The sequence below is a fragment of the Notechis scutatus genome, chromosome 2, assembly GCF_049901735.1.
Source record: "Notechis scutatus isolate UNSWTSFEM ecotype Mainland chromosome 2, rNotScu1.2, whole genome shotgun sequence".
NCBI classification, from domain to species: Eukaryota; Metazoa; Chordata; class Lepidosauria; order Squamata; family Elapidae; genus Notechis; species Notechis scutatus.
In genome coordinates, this window is record NC_142010.1 from 139,859,801 (window position 1) to 139,884,081 (window position 24,281).

Sequence of the window (24,281 nt, forward strand, 5' to 3'; positions counted from 1 at the left end):
ATGCAACCCCTCTCCTGAAGCTTGGGAAGAGGTCGGATCTGAAAGAGCTGGCAAGTCCTGCTGCAGAACCTTGCTTTCTGCCTTGCCTTATATTGTGCAGCCAGCTTGGTGTGCTCATCACGTAAGGCGCTAAGTGCTGCTTCTAGATCTGCTGCGCGGCTTCTCCACTCTTGAACCTCTTCCTTCAGGTGGCAGGACTCACGCAACAAGGCTCCTTGTTCCTGACGACTCTCTTCCAGCTGAGTCTGTGAGGAAGCAGAGAGAGATACTATAGCGAAGTACAAAGTCAGGGGACACATTCATTCAGGGGGCTGAGGTTTACCGTCTTTCTACTGCCATCCTAGGATTAAAAGCTGATTAAAAATTAAATCACGACATAATCTTTCCAGGCTGAAATATTTCAAGGCTATTTGTATGCTCCGTTGCTTTTGCAAAACAGCTTTGCACGAGGAAAACTCAACATGCCAGGGAAAAGCATTTATCTCGGCCTTCAAGATACTTAATTTTTTATACAGCGAAGCCAAATAAGGAATGTCTCAGTAGCAGCTTAATGGTTCTGGTTATAGTTCCAGGAGATCGAAAAGCTCTGCTCTCTTAGCTTGATGAAAGCAGAAGGTCAGCCATTTAATATTGGATGGATGGCCCAGGACATCTTAAAACTCTTGCTCCATCTCATTCATTTAGGAGGACAGACTGGGCGCAGAGGTGTTGTTGGACTACTTTCTAGACTGCTAGCCAAGTTAGCTGAGGTGGATGGACGTTGGAGCCAGGCGCACGAAGAAGACCAACTTGTGACACCAATGCTGAGGAAAATGTCAGGTCATAGGTCAAGAGTTTAATTTGTGCCAGGATGCACCTCCAAATTTGAATGTGGAAAGTAGTGAAGATGCTGACTCAAAGGAAGCAACCAGTATATTTTCCACTAATGATTCCCAGGGATAGGGCCTTTCTCTCACTGCTGGTTTTGCTTAACCTTTAATTATGGCAGAAGTTATTGTGCATTTAATATAGATATGATAACATTCCCTTTGTATTAGGTATGATATGGAACAGAATTAAAATCAGCAAGCTTGAGTTTGTCGCTGTTTATTTCTAAGCCATCCCTTCTCTAGAGGGTGCTAAGAATGTCTACAATAACCTCACAAAATAGGTTGGGTTGAAAAAAAAAATGTAAACAGGACTAAAATCTAGAGCATTTCATAGCTGAGTGAAAGCCTGAATTTAGAATTTCCTGAGCCGAGTTGAATGCTATAGTTAGGCAGCAAGCAACTAGTCATACAAAAAAATTATACTCAAAGAAGGAAATACTTCAAGTGGGTTTAGGGTCAAGAATGTTGGCTGACAGCGAGGACCAAGGGTTGCTTAGCATATCCTACCTCAAGTAGAGCGGCCTTGGGAACCACCAACAGCATATCAGTTCCACCTCCGTCATCGCTGGCCTCCTCTAGAGTGACGAGCTCATCCATGGGACGGGGTTCGCTGAACTGGAAAGGAGAACTTTGGCCATGCACCTCTCCATGGCGATCCACATAACGAAAGTGATATTGCTGCGGACCTGGTTTAGGTAAGTAGCTAGCTGTGAAAGGACAAATGTATTTATTGTATTACTTTTCTGACTTCTAAATATGAGGCTTTATTTTATTACTTGGCTCCTAATGAGTCACAGATAAAAGGAAAACCAGAGGTAGGAAATCAGGATCTCAGTTTCGATTAACATTCTCTTTTCTGAATTTCCAATGAACTGTTAAGAGATCTTTTTGCTTTGCTTTTAGTACAAATTGGCATTTTATTTTAATTCACTGCATAGGATTGATTTGAGCACTGTGGACCATTTATTGTTTCCCATGAATTTTTCCCTAAGCTGTTTTGAACAGCTGTTTTGAAAGGGCAGGCCAGATAGATTGCTGAAACCAAGTTCAATAAGACCAGTTGTTCTGTTTATCTACTTTATCTTGTGTCACCATTCTGCTTGGGCAGGAAGTCATTCTTCAAGTATTACTCAAAACATTTAGCCATGTATGCTTTGATGAATCTGCTCTGAATCACTTGAAACATACCTACCTTGGAATTGGACGCTGCAATGGAGGGTTCCTTCAGAAGCTCCACCATCTGGCATGATGCCCCACACAAAAGTATAATAGTCACGTACCGAAGAAGCATCCACCTGAGGTAAGGAATGGGAAAGGTAGCATTAGAAAATGTTGTACTTGTGTAACTCTCCCTGAAGGTCCATTGCAAAGGCAACAGTTTTGGATGGAACCACCTTTGAGTGTGAGAATGTATTTTTTTAATGCTGCTCTTTACACAAAATTCCTATCCTAGCTAACTTTTGTTAATTTTAATTATCTAATGTTTTATACTGTTGTTTTTATCATGTGAAAAGTTGCCCAGCTGCTTGATAGTGAAATGGGTAGTATATACATTTAATAAATAAGTAGAATTCCTTATGAATTACGAAGACAATAGCAATTAGAATATTGAAAATGCAAAGTTCTAGGAGAGCAGTACTATCTTTCTACTTGCAGAGTATTCTGATCATGTGCAGAACAACATATATCTTCTTAATTGAAAGAAGATATATTCTCCTGGTAAATATGAAGGACCCAGGGAAGCTACACAGGTTTAGACTTTGTTTAGTACTTGGATGAGAGACCATCAGAAAATCTTGTCTGGGTCTTTTTTTTCCTACTTTGAATGCTGTTGTTTAGAAAAAGATATGTCCATCCCTTGATGCTACAAAAAGTGGAGTTAGATCTGAATGAGACTCCAGGTTCCCGAGTGCTGTCAAAACTGCAAGTAATAAAAATAATAGGTAACAAAATGTGTGGGGTTCATATAGGCTTGATTACAATTTCTCCAAATGTCCTGAAATGCAACCATACGCATTCAAGCATAATCATCCCATTTGTCCCCGTTTGCAGTACCTTAAAGATGCCAATCCAATCTCTAGTTGACGGCTTCATGCCAGGCGGCAGATTGTAGTAGCACTCCACCTTGGTGTGGGGTACGTAACTTGAGGCCACATTCAGGAAAGCTACACTGGGGTGGGACTGCGCCTCCTCCATCTCAGTAACTTGGACTGTAAAGTAAATGAAAGTAGTTGATAGTTCAAGGAACTGAATCAGACAGATGGACACTTAATGGGCATCTTGTTGTGCAGGTGGATTGTTTTAGATTCTGCCCTTAGTTGAGGAACTGGTATCTTTTGCACAGCAATGTATATTACTTCAGGGATCCCCAACCTTTTCGACGCCGCGGCCCGGTTCCGGCGTCAGCTGGGCGCCGCGGCCCGGTTCCGGCGTCAGCTGGCGCCGCCATCTTTTTGACGAAAAATCACTTCCGGTGGCGTCACGAAGTGATTTTCGTCAAATGCGGCGCCAGCGCTTCTGGTGAGCTTTTTCGGGTAGAAATGGCTTTCTACCCGGAAAAGCTCACCAGCGCTGGCGCCTCCATCTTTTTTGACGAAAAATTGCTTTTTTTACCAAAAAAAGATGGCGGTGCCCAGCAACCAGCGGCCCGGTAAGGCTTGTTCCGCGGCCCGGTACCGGTCCGCGGACCGGCGGTTGGGGACCCCTGTATTACTTAATTTACTTTATGATGTCATAAGGTAGGCCACCTTTGGTTAATTAATTAGTTCTGCTCTTTCTTTGAAGATGGGAATCCTAGATTTCTGCCCCATAGGGTTTGCTCTACTGGCTTCCCTGCAAATGCATCTCAGGACATGACCTGTAATATGAGCAAGGCTAGCTTCACGCACCAAAACAGTGTTGACAAAGGCCACCTCTCAAGCCCTGCCATCTTATGTAGCAGAATGGAAGAAAGACTTTCTTTCTGCTGAAAACCCTTAAAAGCCACTGCTAACTGGAGCAGAAATACAGGATAAAGGAAAAAAAGAATTTGTCTTAGGACATGAAATTATCACCTTCTCATCAGGGATGAGAACAGGACACCTGTAGTTATTATCTACATAGTATCTATAGATTTAAAAAAAAATCAGGAAAAAGCTGAAATTCCTATTATTTCTGCAGAATTAATTCTATTCCTTCTGGGCATAGATAAGGATAGGATGGATATGTGCGAAAATGCACGCATTAAAAGTAAATATGGAAGAGTTTACTATATCTACCCGCTTGTCATTCAGCTTAAATATTTTCCCTGGCATTATCCTCAAATTTGCAGGCATTTTTGCACAGTATTGCTTACAGATGGAAGCCACAAATTAAATTATGTAATTGCATTAAACTGCTTACTGCACATGCATGAGTTTAATCCACATACTCTGGTCCTAAAGTATATATATTTTTTTTTCTGAAACAACAAGGAGCATTTAACAATTTTGGGGAGTTGTTGGGATTTTTTTTTTTGGACAGGAAAGGAAATGTGAATAAGCATTAGGAGTGGCAGTGTATGTACAATGGAACATGGACGGAAGCCAGGAGGAAGGGACAGAGCCAGGATGGCCTTCTTAATGTTTGCAGATTGTATTTCCATCACTGGGATACTTCGGTTAATTATTGATTGTTATAATGATTTATTTATACCACACTGTCAGTTTACATGGTACATTGCAGCGCATATATACAGTAGGCACATAAAAAAGAAAAATCTTTGTCCCCAAGGCACTTACAGTCTAAGTTAATGATGGAAAGAAGCAGCAGAAGGAGGAGAGAGAAAAAGGGTTTTTTTTTTAAAAAAAAAAATGTCAGCCAACGCAGTTCAGAGCTGTAAGAACAATGGCATAATTTCAGCAAAGGGAGTGTTGCAGGGTTCAGGGAAAGGCAGCAGGAGAGCCAACGGTTCAGGGGATGGATGTAGAAGGGACGGAAAGAGAATAAAATCGAAAGAGAAAAGCTCCGGAACCCTCTTTTTCTTGTTTGCATAAAAAGTCTGAACGTAGATCTGCCATCATTTTCACTCCCCAAGCCCTCAGGGACGCTTTCATGCCGAGCTTGTCATCATTCTTATTGCCACAAGACCCCGAGGAGCCCGATAAGCAACCAGTGCTCTCTCCCCAGGAGGACAGCATAACAAACGACAGCGGCAAAACTGCCCACCTCCCCAAATTCCACTGATTTGGTGCTTTAGAGAAACGTAGAAGAAATTCATTAAACAGAAAGGCCACCCTAGCAACATTCTTGTGCTCGCCATTTCACTGATCCATGAACCCTAAAATGATATTTGAATGAAGTATAAGCATCAGGAGGACCCAGTGATGGGGGGGGGGGGGGTGAACCTCCCGTGGCGCCCCTTCTCCCCATTTTTCTGCATTTCCGTGGGATAAAACTGGACTCATAAGTTTTGAGCTGCACTGCATTTGAGCCAGAAATGAACGACCGAGTTGTTAAATAGGAGCATTTATTGTGGGGTCACAAGGGAACACAAAACTGATCCTGGAACAACATGACTTTATTTTATTTCTTTATTCATTTTCTATAGCCACTCATCTCAATCCATGACTCTGGGCAGCTTACATGTGATGTATGGAAGCAGCCACAGAATCTATGGAGGCAGGCTAATCCTATCTGTAGATGGGACGAGGAAAAACAAGAAACTCTAAACCAGGGGTGTCAAACTTGATTTCATTGAGGGCCGCATCAGGATTGTGTTTGTCCTGGGGGGTGAGGCTGGGGGTGGGCGTGGTAGGGTAGGTGTGGCCAGCTCGATGTCACTCTTGTCAGGGGCCTCCTGTGGTGGTCTAAGCACTCTGCCAGCGAAAATGGCCAATTCGGGGAGGCTTCTTGCACTGAGAAAGAGGCGGCTACTGATCTCTGGCTTTGCTCTGCTTCTCCAATGGTCTGGTGCTGCCCTGTTCTTTGCGCCGGCGGTTCGGACTTGCTGGGCCCGGCACATAGAACAGAGCGTGCTTTTTTCAGTGCAGCTGCTGGACTGCAGCCGCACAGAAAAAAAGCATGCAGCAGCTGCAGGCCTCTCATGACAAGGGGGTGAGAAGCCCCGGGACATCTGGGCTGGGCTGGAAGAGGCGCGTCCGCCAGGAGAAGAAAGAAAACATGCTCTGCGAGGGCGGGCAGGCAGGTGGATGTTCCAGGGCTGCTGCACATGCGCACTGCATGTATAGCAGCTGCACACGCAGTGCGCATGTGCAGCAGTCCTGGGACATCCACCTGAGCTGCGCCACGGCCACCATGTGGTAGGGAAAGCTAGGAGAGCGACCGGGGCAAGTGAACGACCGGGCAACCCGGTCGGGGGCATGAGCAGCCAGGGGTCGCTACTGGTTCGGCGATCCAACGCCAAATCACCACTACCGGTTCTTGAATACCACTTCTGATTGGGAAAGGCTGTGCCATGGGATTTCATTGCAGAGGAGGAAGGGGAAAAACAAGTGAGATTTGAACAGTCTCCACTTAACGCAAGGCCTTCTGGATATGTAGGGTTACAACTCTCACCTGGCATAGCCAGCATGGCCAAAGAACAGGGATGATTTAAAAAAAAAAAGCTGCAATCTGAGGGTCCCAACCACCGGTCCGCGGACGTCGTCCGTGGAACAAGTCCTACGGCGCTGGTTTGCTGGCGCTGCCATCTTTTTGATGAAAAGTGCTTCGGTGAGCTTTTCGGCGCGCCATAAAAAGTTTGGGATACAGGCGCCATAAGAAAGGTTGGGGATCACTGTGATAACACCAAAGGACCACAATAGTTCTTTATCTTTGTTCTATAACCTCATCTTATACATGAAAAAGTTTTTTGTTTTTTATTTCAAAACTTAATTGCTCTTAAGGATCCAGCACTTTTTACATTTGGGTCTCCCCTCTTTTGTGTGTGTGTGTGTGTGTGTGTGTGTGTGTGTGTGTGTGTGTGCATATTAGAAGTTCACTGAGCTCTTCAGGAAAATGAGCACATCTCAAAAGGCTGCTTATTGCTGCTTTTGTACAATATCTGTTTCAAAAGGAGGGACAGAGAGACCTAATTTGCCCACCCGCACCTACCATGATCTCGGTGGGAAATCACAGCACAGGTCTGAATCCCATCTGACTTCTAAATAAATTATGGAAAATCATAAGGCTTTCCTTTCATAGAGAAATCAACAGAAGAAGCAGAATCCTGCAGAAATGTGAATGGAATATGCTGAACTAACTTAGGAAGTGAATAAATAAAGGCATCAGGCAATAAATTTAAACTTTGGTTGGACCAGAACGTAGCATGCATGAAAGATCTTCCTTCAAGTTTGTTACTGGGATCAAAAATGAAGTGAGAGGCACTCAGAGGCAAACCTTTCTTCGTTATAGGGCATCCTGAATCTGTGAAAACTTTTCTTAAGAGACCAACATATGGCAAGAAAGGATGTTGCTTTTCCCAAGCAGTTCATAACCTTACAAAGTGCTTTAAAAAGACCTTTTTCCCCCTATGTCTTTCCAATATACACTTGCAATGTAATTTCAAGGCTTTTTTTAATGTAGGGTTTAGTGGAAATGAAACTTTTTGTTGGAACCTCACGTTGAAGGGCAGATCTGTTTAAAGGCCAACCAAGCTGTGGCCCTGGCATTTTAGCACTACAATATTACAAGGACCGGATGAGAAAGATTTGCTATCAACAAGGCAAAGGGATCAGCCCCTCACAATGGGATGTGGCCTAGATACTAGCTGCTTGTTTCTGGCATTTACAACAGAAGCAAAGGGTCACAGCAAGTATTAACAAGTTTGGCCATGAAACTGTAATGGCAACTAGCGTTGTATAACTGCGTCTGACAATCCTTCTCCTCCGTTAACCCAGGAGATCTAGGAGCAAGCAGGCCTAATGTGACAATTTGCCACTCTGTAGTACAGCAGAGCACTTCACTGTTGATATACTGGTGTGTGTGTGTGTGTGTGTTCCACCCCCCATAAGGAGAAAGCGTAGCTCCATCACAAATATGGAAGGAAGTTTGAACACACACACACACACCTTTGTGTTTAAGACATGTACATTTGAAATACATGACTGGCTTTATAAGTCAGTAGGAATGAATGAGGTGGCAGGAAAAATAAGATTTCAGACGTATTGGATATACTCTTTTTTTTTTTTAACAAGGTTCCCAAATCCAGTGACTAGAGGTTCAAAATTATGGTGGGGATAGGCATGAAGTACACAAAAAATAAATGTTTCTCAGCACCATGCCAGATCCAGGACACGACTGCATTAGAATTAATTTTGCTTATACAAAATCCACTTCCGTGCAACTTCCTTTGTTTCAGCAGCCTGGTTTTATGACAGCAGAAAACTATTGTTGTTGTTGCCCAGTCAGGAGTTGGGAAATTTTTGGTACTCTACTTCAAGTTAAGAGGTCTACCGGCAGAGCCAAATCTACCTTCTGCTCACCCTCATTTTAGGCCATCGAAGCCACTCTCAGCTCGAGGCAGGAAACACAGGGCTAGAGCATATGAGCTCACAGGCTGAGCACCTGGACAGACATCTGGCTAATGGGAGCGCCAGGAAAGCCAAACCGAGCTATAGCCTTCGTGACTAATCCACCCATAATCCCAACTGTGGTCTCCATCAAGACCCACTTGTGAAATTAATTTCTCTAGGCAACGCAATGGCTGCTGCTTTAAGAAAAAATCAGCCTACCTGGCATGCAAACATGCATCATCGTTATCCCAGCAAATCCTGACAGGAGCGGATGAGATAAATAAATAAATAAATCTATTTATTTATTTATTCATCCATCCATTTATATTTTACATTTCTAAACTGCCCCCTTCCCTCAAAGAGATTAAAGGTTATAAACATAGGATAAACTCCAAATTGGGGATGGGGGCTTTTCTTGGTGTGTAGGTAAACCACAAGATCAAACACATAAAACAAACTGGAACATCCATGTATATAAACAGTGAACCTTCCATACCCCAAGTTTCCAGAAGCATTCAGTTATAAAAGTTTGGAAGCAGAAACAAGAATAACAACCTTGGCTTTTCCCAGTGAGGCCGTACTTTAAGATTAGGGATTGTTTATCTGAACAATATGCTGTTGTCAGAGAAATGAATTTATCACCTAGATATAGGAGAATGTAATTCTCCTGTCTGTATGCCCACAACTTTGTGGACCTGACTCTGTTTAGCTTTTTCTATATTAATTCTGGAGCATTAAGAGGAATCATCCTGGATGAAACCAGCTACATATCTCGCCCCATCTGAAGCAAGAAATGAGCTTGAAAGAAGCCAAATCAGAACGTGTAATGACAAGACAGCTGTAATTCCTGGCAACTAGCATTCAGAGTAGATATCTGGTGTTTGTGGTTAGCATATATGCCTCCAGAAGTTTCAGAATAGTTCAAAAAGCTGGCTAGAAGTGGTAGAAATTGTAGTTTTAGAAAATCAGGAGGCCTCAAAATTGGGAAATCTATATAATTTTAATAAATAAGGCACTTGAAAATACTTCCTGTTTGTAGATCAGTACACTGCATTGTAGTTGGTGGAATGCAGACAACAATATGTTGATTTGCAAAGTACTCTCTGGACTAGAGATTTGAGCTTGTACTAATAGTCTGGGCATGTTTGAGATGAAAAAAATGTTGGTTGTGTTTATGAGGTAAAATCATAATGTGTCAAAACTAACTGGTACCATACTGTCATTACTGTTAGCAGAGAATGCTGCATGTAGCACAAATATGATTAAAGCTAACATCTTAGGTGAAATTTACTAAAATCATTATGTCAAATATAATAAAAATATTGTGCCAAAGCCATAGTTGTACAAAGTTGTACAAAGCCATAGTGGTAGAAGTCACAGCTACAAATTGGGTAGATGGCCATGACAAAGGAAGAATGCAACTCAGACTGTAAAGGGATACATGTTTAGGAACACGAATGAATGATAAAAAGGAAGGAGCAATATATGGTGTATATCTGTGAAACTTAAGGAAGGGGAAGGATGCAATAGATCTGAATAAGGAAGTGGTCTGTGGAATAGAGTAATGAATAAATGCAAGTAAAAGTGTAGGTTAATTATGAATGAAAGAGCTAAACATATGTCAGAAAGTACGAAATAGTGCTATTTAGGATGTTACAGGTTTCATATGTAAGTAAAACTTCAGAGTTTAGTGACAATTGCATATTATGCTCCAATGAATTATGATAATGGAAGGACTAAAGATGAATTTGAATAAAACCTGTGCAATATTCAGATTTAAAGTAACGAAGGGGAAAAGAAAGCATTCCATTAGGTGACATTAATGTTTTGGGCAGAAAAAGAAAAAAATACAGAAAAAAGGATGGTGCAATTCAGAGAAGAATGGTGATCTTGGAAAATGGCTGCTTAGAAAAAGGACTAAACATATTTGCTTTTGAATGCATAAGCTTGTTTCAAATGAAAGTGTTAAACATAATTGTGTTTATACATCCAGGAAATGAATATAAATCTTAAAACATTATTCAATTATGATGAAGGATTGAGAGAAAATTAGTGAAGGATACAAGGGTGATGAGGGATTCAGGATGCGGGACAGGCATTTTTGGGGTAGAGTTAAAAGTAGATTTTGATGAAAAATAGATATGGAAAACAATGAAAGAAGGGAAAGAAATAAGAGTGGAAAATAAGACAGTAGGAAGAGAATGTAGCATCCATTATGAAAAAGTATTAGAAGACTGATCAATTTCCCAGTAGAATGAACAGAATCTGGATGTAAGGAATGTGGAGTGTCCTTTAAAATAAATTTGTTGCTGAGTACTGCATCATGGAAGCAGGTGGAGTTATGCTAACATTAGTATGAAGAAGTACCTGGTAAAATTATGACATAAAGGAGGTTGTGTTTCGGAAAAACCACTTACAAGAGAGTGATTGCTGCAAAAATGAAGATGAAAGAAATATGCTGTATAATGCATATGCAGAAAATCAGATAGTGCAAAGAATATATCCAAAGAAGGCTAGACATGGTTAAGAGTAAGAAGAAATGCAGAATAATTTTGATTTTAAAATATAGTCTTTTGAAAAGGAATAAAAAATGCTAAACAAAGGGCCTACAACTGAATGACTGAGATTAAGAATTAATTTGGGAAGAAACTGAAGTGAGAAAATACTGGAAGGGATATTTGCCAGACTTAAGCGAAAAGGGTAATATGTTGCAGAATTGAATTGATATAGATACAATCTATGTTTTAAAAAACAGGGAAAAAGAAATCATATGACTGAGAAAGTATTAAAAATGATAAAACTGCAACTGTAGATCAGGGGTCCCCAACCACCGGTCCCCGGACCGGTACCGGTCCGTGGATCATTTTGTACCAGGCCGCATGCTTGGGCGCCGCCATCTTGTTTTGATGGCGCTTGAGAAAGTGCTTCTGGGTGAGCTTGTCGGTCGTCGTTTGGAAAGCGGCGTTTGGGTGCTGAAGGAATCCTCGCGCCTTAGTTTCGTCAGAGGGGGTGGGCTTCGAACGAAGAGCCTCCCGATGGCGGTGGAGTCTCGCGTTACTCAGGAGGAGATTAAGAAAGAGCCCGAAAAGCCCATCGACCGCGAGAAGGTACAAAGGAGGAGTTGAAGGTGGCGGGGAGAAGCGGGGGACGGCTGGCTGGCCGGTCGCTCGGCTCGCCTTGCCTTGGTCTTGCGTGCTGATGCCGGTACCGGTCCGTGGATCGGTCCGTGGATTGTACCGGTCCATGGTACAAAAAAGGTTGGGGACCACTGCTGTAGATGGTGTAACAGGAGATATTTCATGCTTTTCTATAAAAACTTTTTTCTCTTCCAGAAAACATGTATGAACTGATACGTATGGAGCCATCAGTGCCGAAATTTGTGTGCCAGAATTTTTTTATTTATTTTCATCACTCACTTATAGTTCATATCAGATTGTAGTAGTAAATAAATATCATAAATAGGTTGTAAGATGTAAAGGGGATTAGTTGTTAAGCGTGCCTGGGCAAGGCATTTAGTAAAATTCTAAATGAAAAGATATGAGAAATGTCATTGATAAAAATCTGTAAATGCAGTGTAGCTTTATGCATTGCAGGTGGCATATAGATCAATGTTTTGCTCTTTGATAGGTCATTCAGAATTGTGTGAATGTGTTTTGGGCAGAGAGGTGTGAGTCATTGGAGTGCCAGCCTCAGAAGTCAGTGGATAATCAGTTACCTAAGGCTGAATCAGCAGAAAAATCAGTGGGAACAGGTGCTGAAGAAGTCAGGTGATGAAGGTCAAACCCTGGTAAAATCCAGTCCCAAGATGAACTGTAATCTGAGCAGCCATGAGCAAGGCCATGCTTCCCTATATTTTCTGGAGCATTGCATGCACTTGCACTGGCCACACTGTGCCTTTGTTATTTACTGCAAAACTACTCACCAGTAAACTCCTTGTAAATCAACCAGGCATATGTGATGTAAGTCTGAAACAGAAAAAAAAATGAGAATGCCCATGGATGATTGAGAGAAAGTGTATGATACAATAAATAGGCTTCAATTATAAAGTAAAACATCTAATAATATAGAAGAATATATGAAATACTTATTCAACATTGAGCATGGATTAAGACAAAATGGTTGATTACATTTGTGGACAAATGTATAAATAATGCATGTGATGACATCAGGAGTATGTTAGTTGAGGATGTGAAATATATATAGACCGGTATGCAAATGATTCCATATTGCTAACTACTATACCAAATGATTTACAGAAATTTCCTGACCTACAAAATGGCAGGCCTAGGAATATTTTAGTAACACCAAAGTGAGAAGGGCAGGTGAGGAGAAACACAAAAGTTTAATGTTGTGGGAATTCGACTTCCTGAAGAAGCATGTACAGTATAGGAAAACATGACTAAAAGATAAGGGGTCAAAATAAACAGGTGACGAATGAATGTGGACTAAATACAAAAATAAGTGACCGGTATGAAAGAAGTACATTGTGGTAGCTTGGTTATATAGAAAGAATGAATGTGAATCAAATTAAAAACTAATATAGGAAGAATGAGTTGAGAAGGGGAAGACCCAGAAAGCTGTTATTTGGATAGAGCTGGTAAGAGATGAGAGATGTAAGAGTACACAATGCATGTACACAATGAACCAAGCATTGTATGGATATGGCGAAAACAAAGGTGCTTTGTAAGATAGAGAGATCTGCAGTTATTTACCTCTTTCTTATCTCATGTTTTCAATTTATTTGGTTTGCGGCTTATTCCTTTTCTGGACTTTGCGTAATACTGCTTGCTTTGAAAGCAAATAATATTAAAATTATTTGTGTGTGTGTGTGTGTGTGTGTATGCATGTATGTATATGATAGACAGGGCATATGTGTGTGTACACCCCCTATCAGGATAATTGTTTTCTCTCAAAGAATTCTGCCCAATCCAATGGGTACTATGAGGATCGCATAATGTGCTGTTGGTTCTGTTGCATCCTACGCACATTTATTAGGTATCAAGAATGGCTTTTCTGCTCAGACTCCCATCCTGAGAAACAGCCCACTCTTTTAGAGGTTTTCCCTGTTATTAAAGTCAAGATGCATAATGAAAAATCATTTTAATTCACATTTATTCACATTGGCATTTTTGACATTCAATGATAATGACTTGGGCCCACTGATCCTTTTATCGGTTCTATTATTCCATTTTTATTAGTTCAATTTGTACAGCTGCCCATCCCACATATGCAACTCTAGGTGGCTCAGTTTCATTGTTACTTGCTGTCTTTCTTGAATGTTAACATTAATCTCCGCCTGGAGGTGTTTTTCCTAACTACTCATGATTACCTTCCCTGAACCTAATTGCCTTTTCAAGTTACTAGGTATCATGACATCTTGTGACAACCAATGCCTCGTTTGGAAATGCCTCAGTGGTGCTTCTTTCTACCTTTCCTCAACCTTATGTTCAGATTCTTGTATTATTTCAACCGGCAAAAGGAAGAGTTCAGTGTCAACCTCCTCAGTGGCAGTATTCAGCTGAAAAGACCAACCCTCCTGCTGTCCTTGCAGGTAACTTATATTTACAATGGGGGATGATCTTACATAGGCTGAGAATACAGTAAAGGGAGAAGATATTTTTCTATCTAACCTTCGGAGGGACGGAGGAATCTTAAAGGTTCAGATTTCCCCCCCCCTTCAGATAAATAAGGGCGTTCTTCTGAAGACCTCTTTGGCTTCCATATGACTAGTGTAAACTAAGTGGGGGGTGGGGGAGAGAGAGATCGGACGTGGCAAACCTCCCTCACAAGAGAGGCCTGTTATGAAACCAGGTGGAGCCGGGCCTGCCCGCACTAGACAGTCTCTCCTCCTCTCCGCCGCATGCCAAGGAAACGCGCTTCCCCCCGCGTGACCCAGACGAGCTACGTGGGCACGAAGCCCAAGCCTGGCACCTCCCAGCACCGCTGCTACATTCCTTTCCCCGGGAGCAACTAGAACCCCGGAGCGGGGCTTCTCCAAGGCAAACGCCAATCAGAAACCGAGAAGGGAGCCCAGCTAAACAAACCAGCGACCGCGGAGCCGCTTCTGGGAAGAGACGAGCGGAAGCGTGGGAAGAAATGCTGCGCCTCGCTGGCCTGATGCGCAAAAACCAACCCCCCTCCCTCCCTTCCCAGATTTCTGATGGACTTTTAGGGAATGGAGGCGGCTCTTCATCCCCACCTCTCCTTTTTGGGGGTGGGAAGAGAACTGTAACTCTTCTGCTGCAAAGGCGCCGTCCTCTTGGCGTCTCGCGGCTTAAGACTTGGGCAGCTTCAAGCCAAACAAAGAACATGACTGTAAGCTTGCAAGAATCTACAAGCCTCATCCCGTCCTGCCTTCTCCCGCATAACCACCAAATTGTACGAATGTCGAAGCTTCGTCGCAGTTACGTTTAGGGTTTAGGGGGTGGGGGCAGACTTTTGGAGTCAAAATGGATCCCGAACTTAAAATTAGTAGAAAGGAGCGAAAGATCACAGGCAGCGAATATTTCCAACAGTTAAAACAGGAAGAAAAGATTTGGGGTGTCCCAACACTGAACAGTGCTTGTCTGTATAAAGGAAACGGGGAGGTCGATGTGAAACAGAGGTTAGGGTTTTCACGCTTAGCGGGTTAGAAATTCCCTTTTTCAACGGGTGCTCTTCCCAATTGCCTGCTTTTTGTGCTGCAAGTTCAGACTTTCAAGGCCCACTGAAGCCTTTCGTACACTTCTCTCTCCCCTTTCATGCCGGGAGAAGTGAAAACCTGTGCATCCAAAGCCTCCTTTTGGATTTTGATTCCTGTCCCGACGGGAAGTACAGTTGATTAAAAACTCCTGAACTCAAAAGAGAGAAGAAGGGAGGGGTGTCCCCCTCCCCAAATACACCCCAAATCTGATGCTTCCGAGCAATTTAACAAAGATAAAGCAAGGAGGAGAGAAAAACAGAAAAGCCCTTTTCCCCAGTACCGAAGACGTCTCTTACCCAGAGAGCAACCAGCTGGTCCACTAATCTTTTAGTAACAACAATAACAGCCTTCAAGCCAGCTGAGAGAGGCGGAGGCCCGGTGAAGCTCTAAGCGCTGTCGGGAGTTGTAGTTCTTTTTCCCGGCTCGTAAATTAAAGATGAGCGAAGGGGTAAGATACAAGCTGCCACGGAGGGCCGAGAGAACGCCTGGAATTGTGGGTTTGGTAGTTCCGAGACCCAGCGAGACAAGGGGAAATAGTGCCAGTGGGACTCCAAGATCCAGGGAGCATCTGGATTTCAGGGAGATGGGAAGCAGTTCCCGGGGGGAAAAAAAATATTGAGAAGGGGGCTCAAGTTGCCAAGGTGATAAATCTAAGATTCTGAGAGTTCGTCTCAGAATATATTCTGAGGTTATTTTCCTAAGTACTATGAGCGATTTTCCCCACAAAATCCTCTGGGATCTGACTAAACCTACTACATAAAAAATTCAGAGATGACAACAACAGGGCTATAAAATGCACATGAACATTTGAATATACACACAGGGCAATGAATATGTAGAGACATTGTATACAATGATCATGATCCAAAGATAAAAATAGGAAATTAATCATGGGCATCATGCCTAAAAAGATGTTCCAGTGAGTAACATCAAAGTCAGGAAATCAATCTCAAATGCATAGAGAGCAAATGCATCGAGGAAATCTCTATTTTCTGTTACATCATTGTTATAAAAGTCCAACTGCAGGTTTAATAACGACAGCCTAGATTTTTGTGTACAAAACAGCACTACTTGTCCCTAGCTGTGTTGTGCATATTTTAAATATTTCAATTATACAAATATTTATATGCTGCAAACTCCTAATACTAGTACAAGAATAAATCACCTGGAAAGCCACAAAACAGACAATATTTAAACAGTATCAAATAAGCCATCCCAGCAGCCACTATCTCAATTAGGGGCTGCCATTGTTATGGATCCCTTTCCTTTCCAAGTACTATACTACTCTGTTGCACTGCTTTCAAGAAGAACAACACCAGGCCATTTTAACCTTGGAGGCAAATTGTTCTAGAGTGAAGGAAATGTATCGGGGGGGAAAAAGCCAGGTCCTTCCCTTACCCCTGGGGGTAGAAAGGTGGCACATGTCCTCTTAGCACGTATTGCACAGGCAGATTATAGTTGGAGCCATGGTCCTAAAGATAATGAGGACTAGAATCAAAGCTTTTTATAGGAAACAACTAGTACTTTGAATTAGTCTCAGAAGCCTCTGAGCAACCAATACAGTTACAATATCTGATTTAATGAGAGCCAGTTTAGTTCACCAGCTAGAAAGCGGAAGATTGTCAATTCAAGTCCCGCCTTAGGCGTGTGAATGTCAGTTGGGTGACCTCAGTCCAACCCAACTCACAGGTTGTTGTGGGGAAAATAGGAGGAGGAAGATGTGTTGGATATGTTTACTGCCTTGTGTTATTTGTAAAAATGATTAAAGTGGGAAATAAATATGTATCTTCACTGTACCAAGTTCCATCGTCAGTAACAATACAAGAGTACACAAACTCAAGGTAAACTGCACCTAACTTGATTGCAGGAACTATGACTTCAGCAACAGAGTGGTCAGTGTCTGGAATACTCTACCTGACTGTGGTTTCTTCCCCAAACCCCAAAAACTTTAACCTTAGACTGTCTACTATTGACCTCAGCCCTTTCCTAAGAGGTCTGTCTGTAGGGGGCGTGCATAAGCGCACCAACGTTCATCGACCATTTGCTTGCGGTTCCCACATGGAAACCTATACAGGTCTTGCAGTCTGCATTACTTGGTTGAAGTTAGAGCAAGAGGGGGGTGGTATTTAACCTGCTGTAAGTTGTGCCAATATTGTATGCTAACATTCTGTCTCTTCCAGATTTCATTTCCTTGCCTCTCCTGATGGTTACCTGTAACCCTACATGCAATCTTCCTTCACGGCAAAAATCTGTGTGAGGGAAGAACTCTGATCATTTACACAATTGGGCAGTTCCTTAATTTCTCTACTTCAACAATGGTTAGCATAATTCTTTTTTCATGCCTCCTGAAAAATCTTAAGAATAAGTAAAGTAGCTCTTCGTGTCTATCAATCAGATCGTGAAAGAATAGGGTGTGTTTTTGAGTGATTTGCAAAACCTACAGAGACTGCGGAAGAGCATTCTCGAAAGTTGTTCCAGAATGAAGGCCTCGTGCGGTCCAGAGCAGCCTCAAGTAGCTCCCAGGAGCCTGTCAATAGAAAGAGAACACCAGCTGAAGGTACGCGGTACACAGCAAATCCTGGGGATTGCCGGGTTGTGGGGACAATCACACCATTTCCTAAGGTTTGCGTGTATGGTGGACTGACATTCGAAAATGAGACACAGGGAAATGTCTTGAGAAAATGCCAGCCCTGAGTGAACTCAGGTAGCAGTATTTATTGAGAAAAAACACAAGCAAAAATACAGTATGCATATTCAGAAAACAATGACCTCAACAGGAGATTACTTCACCAGCATGAGAACACACAATCTTGGAAAGTCCCAGATGTTACCTTGCTAGGATGAGATCATACAGCCACGGAAAGTCTCATGGGAAAGTTTGGAAAGTCCCATGAGAAAGCACAACTGTGTACCTTGAACTTTCACCCATTTTCCTATTCCTTCTAAACTTGCAGAATCAAACAGGATGAGACACTCATGAGCAAAGGTACTCCTACCCCCACCAAGAATGCCCACATCTCCCTAGACTTACTGCTAGTATTCAAAGGCCTTACAGAAAATGATAAAATGATTAATAAAATATATTACCACATTCCCTCCTTTTTTATTTATTCAAAGATAGGGGGTGTTTTAGTGGCATAGTACACAGTTCCCTCATGACCTGATCCCACACGCCGGAAGACTGAGGTACACATTTGTAATAGATTAGGAATACATTGAATAAAACAACATAATAAGATACATATAGCAATAATAATAACAACCCCTTGCAATAAGGAGCAAAACCATGATCCATCAGGAAGCCAGGACCACAGACTGTCCCAGAATGATGCATTAAACCCATCGGCTCCAGATTGATGCTGAGCAATACGATCTTCCATGTCCTGAACAGTCTTTGTAATGTTTGGCTCATAATTATGTATAAAAACACAGCAATGCGAATGAATTAAAGCACAAACTCCTCCTTGAGCAGCTAACATAATATCTAAAGCATATCGATTTTGCAAAGTAACTTTACGAATTTCAGACATTTCTACATTAATCATCTTAATATTCTTTATAGTATCATTAAACATAGCAACAGTAAAATTATTTAAAATATGAATATCCCTATAGTTCATAGCAATTCCCAAAGGCGGGATAAGACCTCGAGAAATTTGTGTCCATAGATTACCTCCCATGGTTAGGATCTGGAATTGCTCTGTTGTAGCACAAGACAACTGTTTTCTCCAGGTTGCATTCTTTATTAAATCTTTTTCCTCAAAAGGCACTCCATGCAATGTTAGTCCTTCTCCCACTCTCCCAGGAAGGTGCATACACAACCAACAATTTGGTGATGTTCAAGTTTTTGGCAGTTGTGCGCAAATCTTTAATGTAATTATTATCTGTCCACAAATCATCGCCCAAATCTCCGGCACGCTGAACATGCTGTCGCTGCTCTCTCCGCACCCGAGCAGCCCAGGACAGATTAGGCAGAATCAGCAGGATCAGGAACCACAGATACACCATCTTGCTCATCCGAAACTTCCTTCACGGGTGCCTGCGAATGATCAGGTCGAACACACCGACCAGGAACCCAACGAACTTGACCAAGATGTTCAACTGCTGCATAACCACGTCCCCACGTTATCAGCTCAGCAGGAACCCATGCTGGATCCGGAAGGAACCGCACCAACACCCGAGGTCTCACCGCATCTGTAGAAGGAGAAGAAAAATGCCTGCTGGCCGCGCCGCAGGGGGTTACCAGACAAATTTAAAAAATTTAAAGTATATAAAGCTAGATTTAATTGATCTTGAATCGCCGGAAGCCCCAGGAGCTTCCCTCCTTTTTTATTAAATTTAGTCAACATGGTCTTGAGCGTGGCATTATGACGTTCTACAATAGCTTGCCCAGTAGAATTGTATGGAATCCCAAATTTATGTTCCACGGACCATTGTTTGCAAAACTGATCAAAAACGGTGCTCCGATAAGCCGCACCATTATCAGTTTTTAAAGTTTTAGGTGTACCAGCAACTGAAAAAGTCTTAATGCAATGATTGATGACATGTTTAACCATCTCACCTCTTTGAGGGGTAGCCATTAAAAATCCTGAGTAAGTATCCACAGTCACATGTATATATTTCCAGGGCGCAAATGGCGGATATTGAGTAACATCCATTTGCCAAATCATTGAGGGTTTCAACCCTCTGGGGTTAACTCCCATAGGTATAGTCGTGCCCTGCTTTGAACAAGTTGGACATTGTTGAATTATGGCAGCAGCTTCTGCAGTAGTAAGTTTGAATTGCTGTGCCAATGCTTTAGCGTTTTGATGAAAATAACTATGGCTGTCCCATGGCTGGACAGTGAGAACTGAAGTTACAGCACTGTCAGCTTTGGCATTACCTTGTGATAAAATTCCAGGCAAATTACTATGACTACGAATGTGAGCAACAAAACACACATTCACACGCTGCTCCAAACATCCTTGTAACAGCAAAAGCAATCTTAAAATATCAGGTGATATTCCAGGAGACAAATAAGAACCTGCTACAAAGGGTAACAAATTATACACATACAATGAATCCACTATTAAATTAAAATCCTTATTGTGAAAATTTTGAAAAGCCAAAACTACAGCAGCAAGTTCTGCCTGCTGGGCAGACTTCTGCTCTGAAGTCACTTTTGTATGCCAAATTCCAGATTTATCTTTCCAAACACAAGCACCAAAAACTTTCCCTCCATCAGTAAAAACTGTAGGAGCATCTGATATGCCCAATGGTATCCTTTCTTACATTTCGGACATACTGATTTAGGACGAACACCCTGTCCCAATGATCTCTTATTCTGCTGACTTTGACCTCCTCCAGGAGCCCGACATTGCGCTTTAAAATGTCCAGGCTTCCCACAATTGAAACAATTCCCCTTTTGAGCATGTCCTGTTTGTAAAGCCAGAGCTAAAGTCTCCATGTTAAAAGACTGACTCCCAACCTTCCTACATGCATTAATCAAATCCGCGATTTTCGCTCTCCACTTGCTACAAGTGGATTTAAAATCTTTCTGCAATCTGTGTTAGCTTGTTCTACTGCTAACTTAAAAAGCAACTCTTTCTGGGAATTGATTATCAATTTGTCTTTCTATAGCCAATTTCAGTCTGCTAATGAAATTTTCATAGGGTTCATTGTTCCCTTGTTTGATGTTAGTAAAGGTCTTCTCACCACCTTCGCCGTCAGGGAGAGCCCCTATGGCTTGAAAAATTAATTGTGGGAGAAGAACGAACCCCTCATCAGGCATACCATCTCTCTGTTGTTCCACTGTTGTAAAATTACCAGCTCCGTAAAGCTGATCTGGGGTAACATTTGCTGTTCCCCTCTGGACTGCCAGCTGTTTCCATTTCTGGTCTAACACCAAATATTGAGCTGGAGTTAAAATCATATTTAACAGAGCTTTCCAGTCAGCTGGAATCATTTTATTTCCATAACCAACTGCTTCTAACAATGCCTGAGTATATGGCGATCTAACACCATATTCTTTTGCTGCTTGCTTAACTTCCCTCAAAATCCTGAGAGGTAAAGGCTTCCACTCCCGCTGCGGATTCAATGCAGCGTCCATGACAATTTCTACTGGATTAAGTTGAACTTACTCCAAACTCCACCAAATCATCTCCTGATAATTCCTCTATTCTTTGCTTCTTGAATAGCTGCAGTAACTGCATCCACCTGAACCCTTAAAGGTAAACTCTTATCCTCTGACAAAGTATTTCTAGCGCCAGACAGTCCCCCAGGTTTATCTGGAGGTGCCGTCGGCGGCAACAAACGTACCGCATGGTAAAGCGGCAAACCTTCTTCGGGGGTGCTAGGAGCGGTTGTTCATAAGTAGCTAACGCATCCATAATCACCCTCCAGGTTAACAAAATTGAAGAAGGGCACGAGGTTCCTCGTGCAAAAAGTTCCTATCTTTTCCAGGACTCTACTTTAATACCTCCCTCTGGATATGACTTAATATTTTTCCAAACATACTGTAGTAAGTCCTCAATTTCTTTTCCTACAGCACAACCCCTACTGCCAATTCCAAACCCAAAACTATTCCCAATGATCCCTCTCAATTCCCTGATGTGCTCTTTCTGAGCCTTCGAGAGATCTCCCCATACTCACGAAAGAATCTATCTTCGTCCAGCGAAGAAGATGAGGGCCCAGTCGACGTCCGCGACGATGAGTATAGGATGCGGGAAACGTATAGCCTTCCAAGCTATCACGTCGGGGTCACCATTTATGGTGGACTGACATTCGAAAATGAGACACAGGGAAATGTCTTGAGAAAATGCCAGCCCTGAGTGAACTCAGGTAGCAGTATTTATTGAGAAAAACACAAGCAAAAATACAGTATGCATATTCAGAAAACAATGACCTCAACAGGAGATTACTTCACCAGCATGAGAACACACAATCTTGGAAAGTCCCAGATGTTACCTTGCTAGGATGAGATCATACAGCCACGGAAAGTCTCATGGGAAAGTTTGGAAAGTCCCATGAGAAAGCACAACTGTGTACCTTGAACTTTCACCCATTTTCCTATTCCTTCTAAACTTGCAGAATCAAACAGGATGAGACACTCATGAGCAAAGGTACTCCTACCCCCACCAAGAATGCCCACATCTCCCTAGACTTACTGCTAGTATTCAAAGGCCTTACAGAAAATGATAAAATGATTAATAAAATATATTACCACAGCGTGGCAGTTTTTTTTGAATGGCAGCAGTGTTACTAGGGCTGAAGTCATGGCCCAGCCCTCTGCTTCATGCCCAGCATCTATGTTGCTGCTGAGTGCCACTGTTCAGGGTGGCCTCGATGGGTTGGAGTGGAGATAAGAGAATTGTTTCCCTTTTGTTCAGTGTGTATGTGTGGGGGGGGAGGGAGAGGGGGAGAGGAGGAGGGAGAGAGAGGAGAGGATACCAGCAGAGTCAACATTACTCTTCTAGACCAACAATTTCTAAATCTCTTAACCAAAATGTAGGGGTACCTATTGCATTCCTTTTCTCCCCCTCCATGACAGATTTTCGGGAAAGGCAAAAAGGCTAAAACAATGCTTACAAAAAGGAAGACAACGTTGTATGAAAGCTCATCTCTTCCCTATTCGTGCCTCCATAAAATTCTCTGAATGTGAAAGGACGATTAGATATTAAAAGCCTCATCTGAAAGCACCCTCTCTCTTTCTGGAGTATTGCCAAAGCAATTTCCAGACAAATTGTTGGAAATTTCTGCCACAGGCAAGTGGGTTACCTTTTAACTAGCTTGCTCACCTGTTGGCCAGGATATTAAAAATATAACAGTTGTACCCGACATCACAATTGATTGATATATTCTGTTAGAAAAGGCCCCTTGGCATTTAAATGAACCCACTCGCTTCCTCTGACTAGTGTATAGATAAGCTACTGTTCCACCTTGTCCACTTCTGTTGGGAGGGGAAGGGATGGACTGCTACTTGCCTGACATATTAATAGAATTTAGACAGCTGAAGCTTCATGCATTATGGTATTTCCACGCTAAGAAGAAGAATAACTTGTTTGGTTAAACATCAAGGAGGTAGATTGAAAGATAAAAGTACAGCATGTCAAATATTGCAATAATGTTAGACGACTGGGAAGGGGAGAAAACGCTTTTAGGATTGCATCTTTGAAAGAAATAGATCAGCAAACAGCTTCTATCCAGCACCCCATTCCTGCATGTGTTACACTGTTCTTTATACAGTACTATATGCATTCAAGGGAGTGAGACAAATTTTATTTTTGTATTTATGTGGTTTATATAGCCACCCATCTCCCACAAGTGAATTATAAAAATTAAAATACAGAAAACCCACCACATATAATCCTGTAATTTATTTATTGATAAAAAAGATTAGCTTGTCTTACCTCAAAGTAATGGTATGTGGGAATGATCTTGGGAGGTAGGAGGAAGAACCACAGACTTGGCAATGGTCAGATAATAGGCAGACGAGCTGGGAAAACGAATGGAAGATGGCAAAGGTCTCGGAAGGGAGCCTTCCTAGTTTCTTGGAAGTGGAGAGATATAATTTTAGGCCTGCAAGATTCTGTCAATGTAACCTTACAATAAAGATATTGCTAATATCCTGAGTGTGTTTCTAGTCTGGAATCTCACAAGACTAACACCCCCACCCCACCCAATAATAACAATACCCCTTTTTTAGTAAGCCGCTCAAAATCATTGTGAGTGGGCGGCTGTATACATTTTCTTAAATAAATAAACACCACTTATGAAAAATGCACATCATTAACAACAGAGCTCATCTACCTGCCTGAGTCAAATAGCCAGAGAAACATCCAAATCTTCAATGCCTTGCAAAAAGCTAACAGTGGCTTGCCTGCACTGAAGTGTTGACTTTGTTCTTAGGCCTTTCAAGCGAAAAAATTGTTTTTGCCATCTGCTTCAAATTGCATAAATTGGTCAGTAATCTAAATTATTGATTTTAAACCAATATCTGGTCAATGTCTGGTACTTCTCAAAATCATACTTGTTACTGAATGGCCCAAGATGGCCTCTTAAAACATAGTACAGCATACTGATTGAGGTTGAGGCCTACCTGTACAAGCGTAGTATTAAAATAGCTCTTTTGTTCCCTGCAAAGTGAGCTTTGTTAGAAGCATTCTAAGAAAGTAAGAGAATATAAAGCACTAAGAGTGAGTGGGGGAGAGAGAGAGAGGGAGCTTGCTTAATATTTTGGTCCCAAAATATGAAAAACCTCCTCACGTCCTTCTTTGCTGT

The 24,281-nt window shown here is 42.1% G+C and overlaps 1 protein-coding gene across 4 annotated transcripts in view; it reads right to left on the reverse strand.

Moving 5' to 3' along the window:
• Window positions 1–15,464, reverse strand: part of CALCOCO1 (calcium binding and coiled-coil domain 1) — a 33,857-nt gene extending 18,393 nt beyond the window's left edge. Inside the window, exons 1-7 of one of the 4 annotated variants that reach the window (XM_087956403.1) lie at window positions 15,320–15,461; window positions 12,264–12,306; window positions 6,942–7,056; window positions 2,925–3,079; window positions 2,062–2,164; window positions 1,377–1,576; window positions 87–245 (exon numbers count right to left, since the gene is read on the reverse strand). In XM_087956403.1, coding sequence (XP_087812529.1) covers window positions 87–245; window positions 1,377–1,576; window positions 2,062–2,164; window positions 2,925–3,065 — 603 coding nt within the window. In that variant the 5' untranslated portion in view covers window positions 3,066–3,079; window positions 6,942–7,056; window positions 12,264–12,306; window positions 15,320–15,461. Of the gene's footprint in view, window positions 1–86; window positions 246–1,376; window positions 1,577–2,061; window positions 2,165–2,924; window positions 3,080–6,941; window positions 7,057–12,263; window positions 12,307–15,319 lie in introns of all 4 variants that reach the window. The other 3 variants (XM_087956405.1, XM_087956404.1, XM_087956402.1) reach the window with 3 other exon arrangements.
• Between the last annotated feature and the right edge of the window lie 8,817 nt (window positions 15,465–24,281).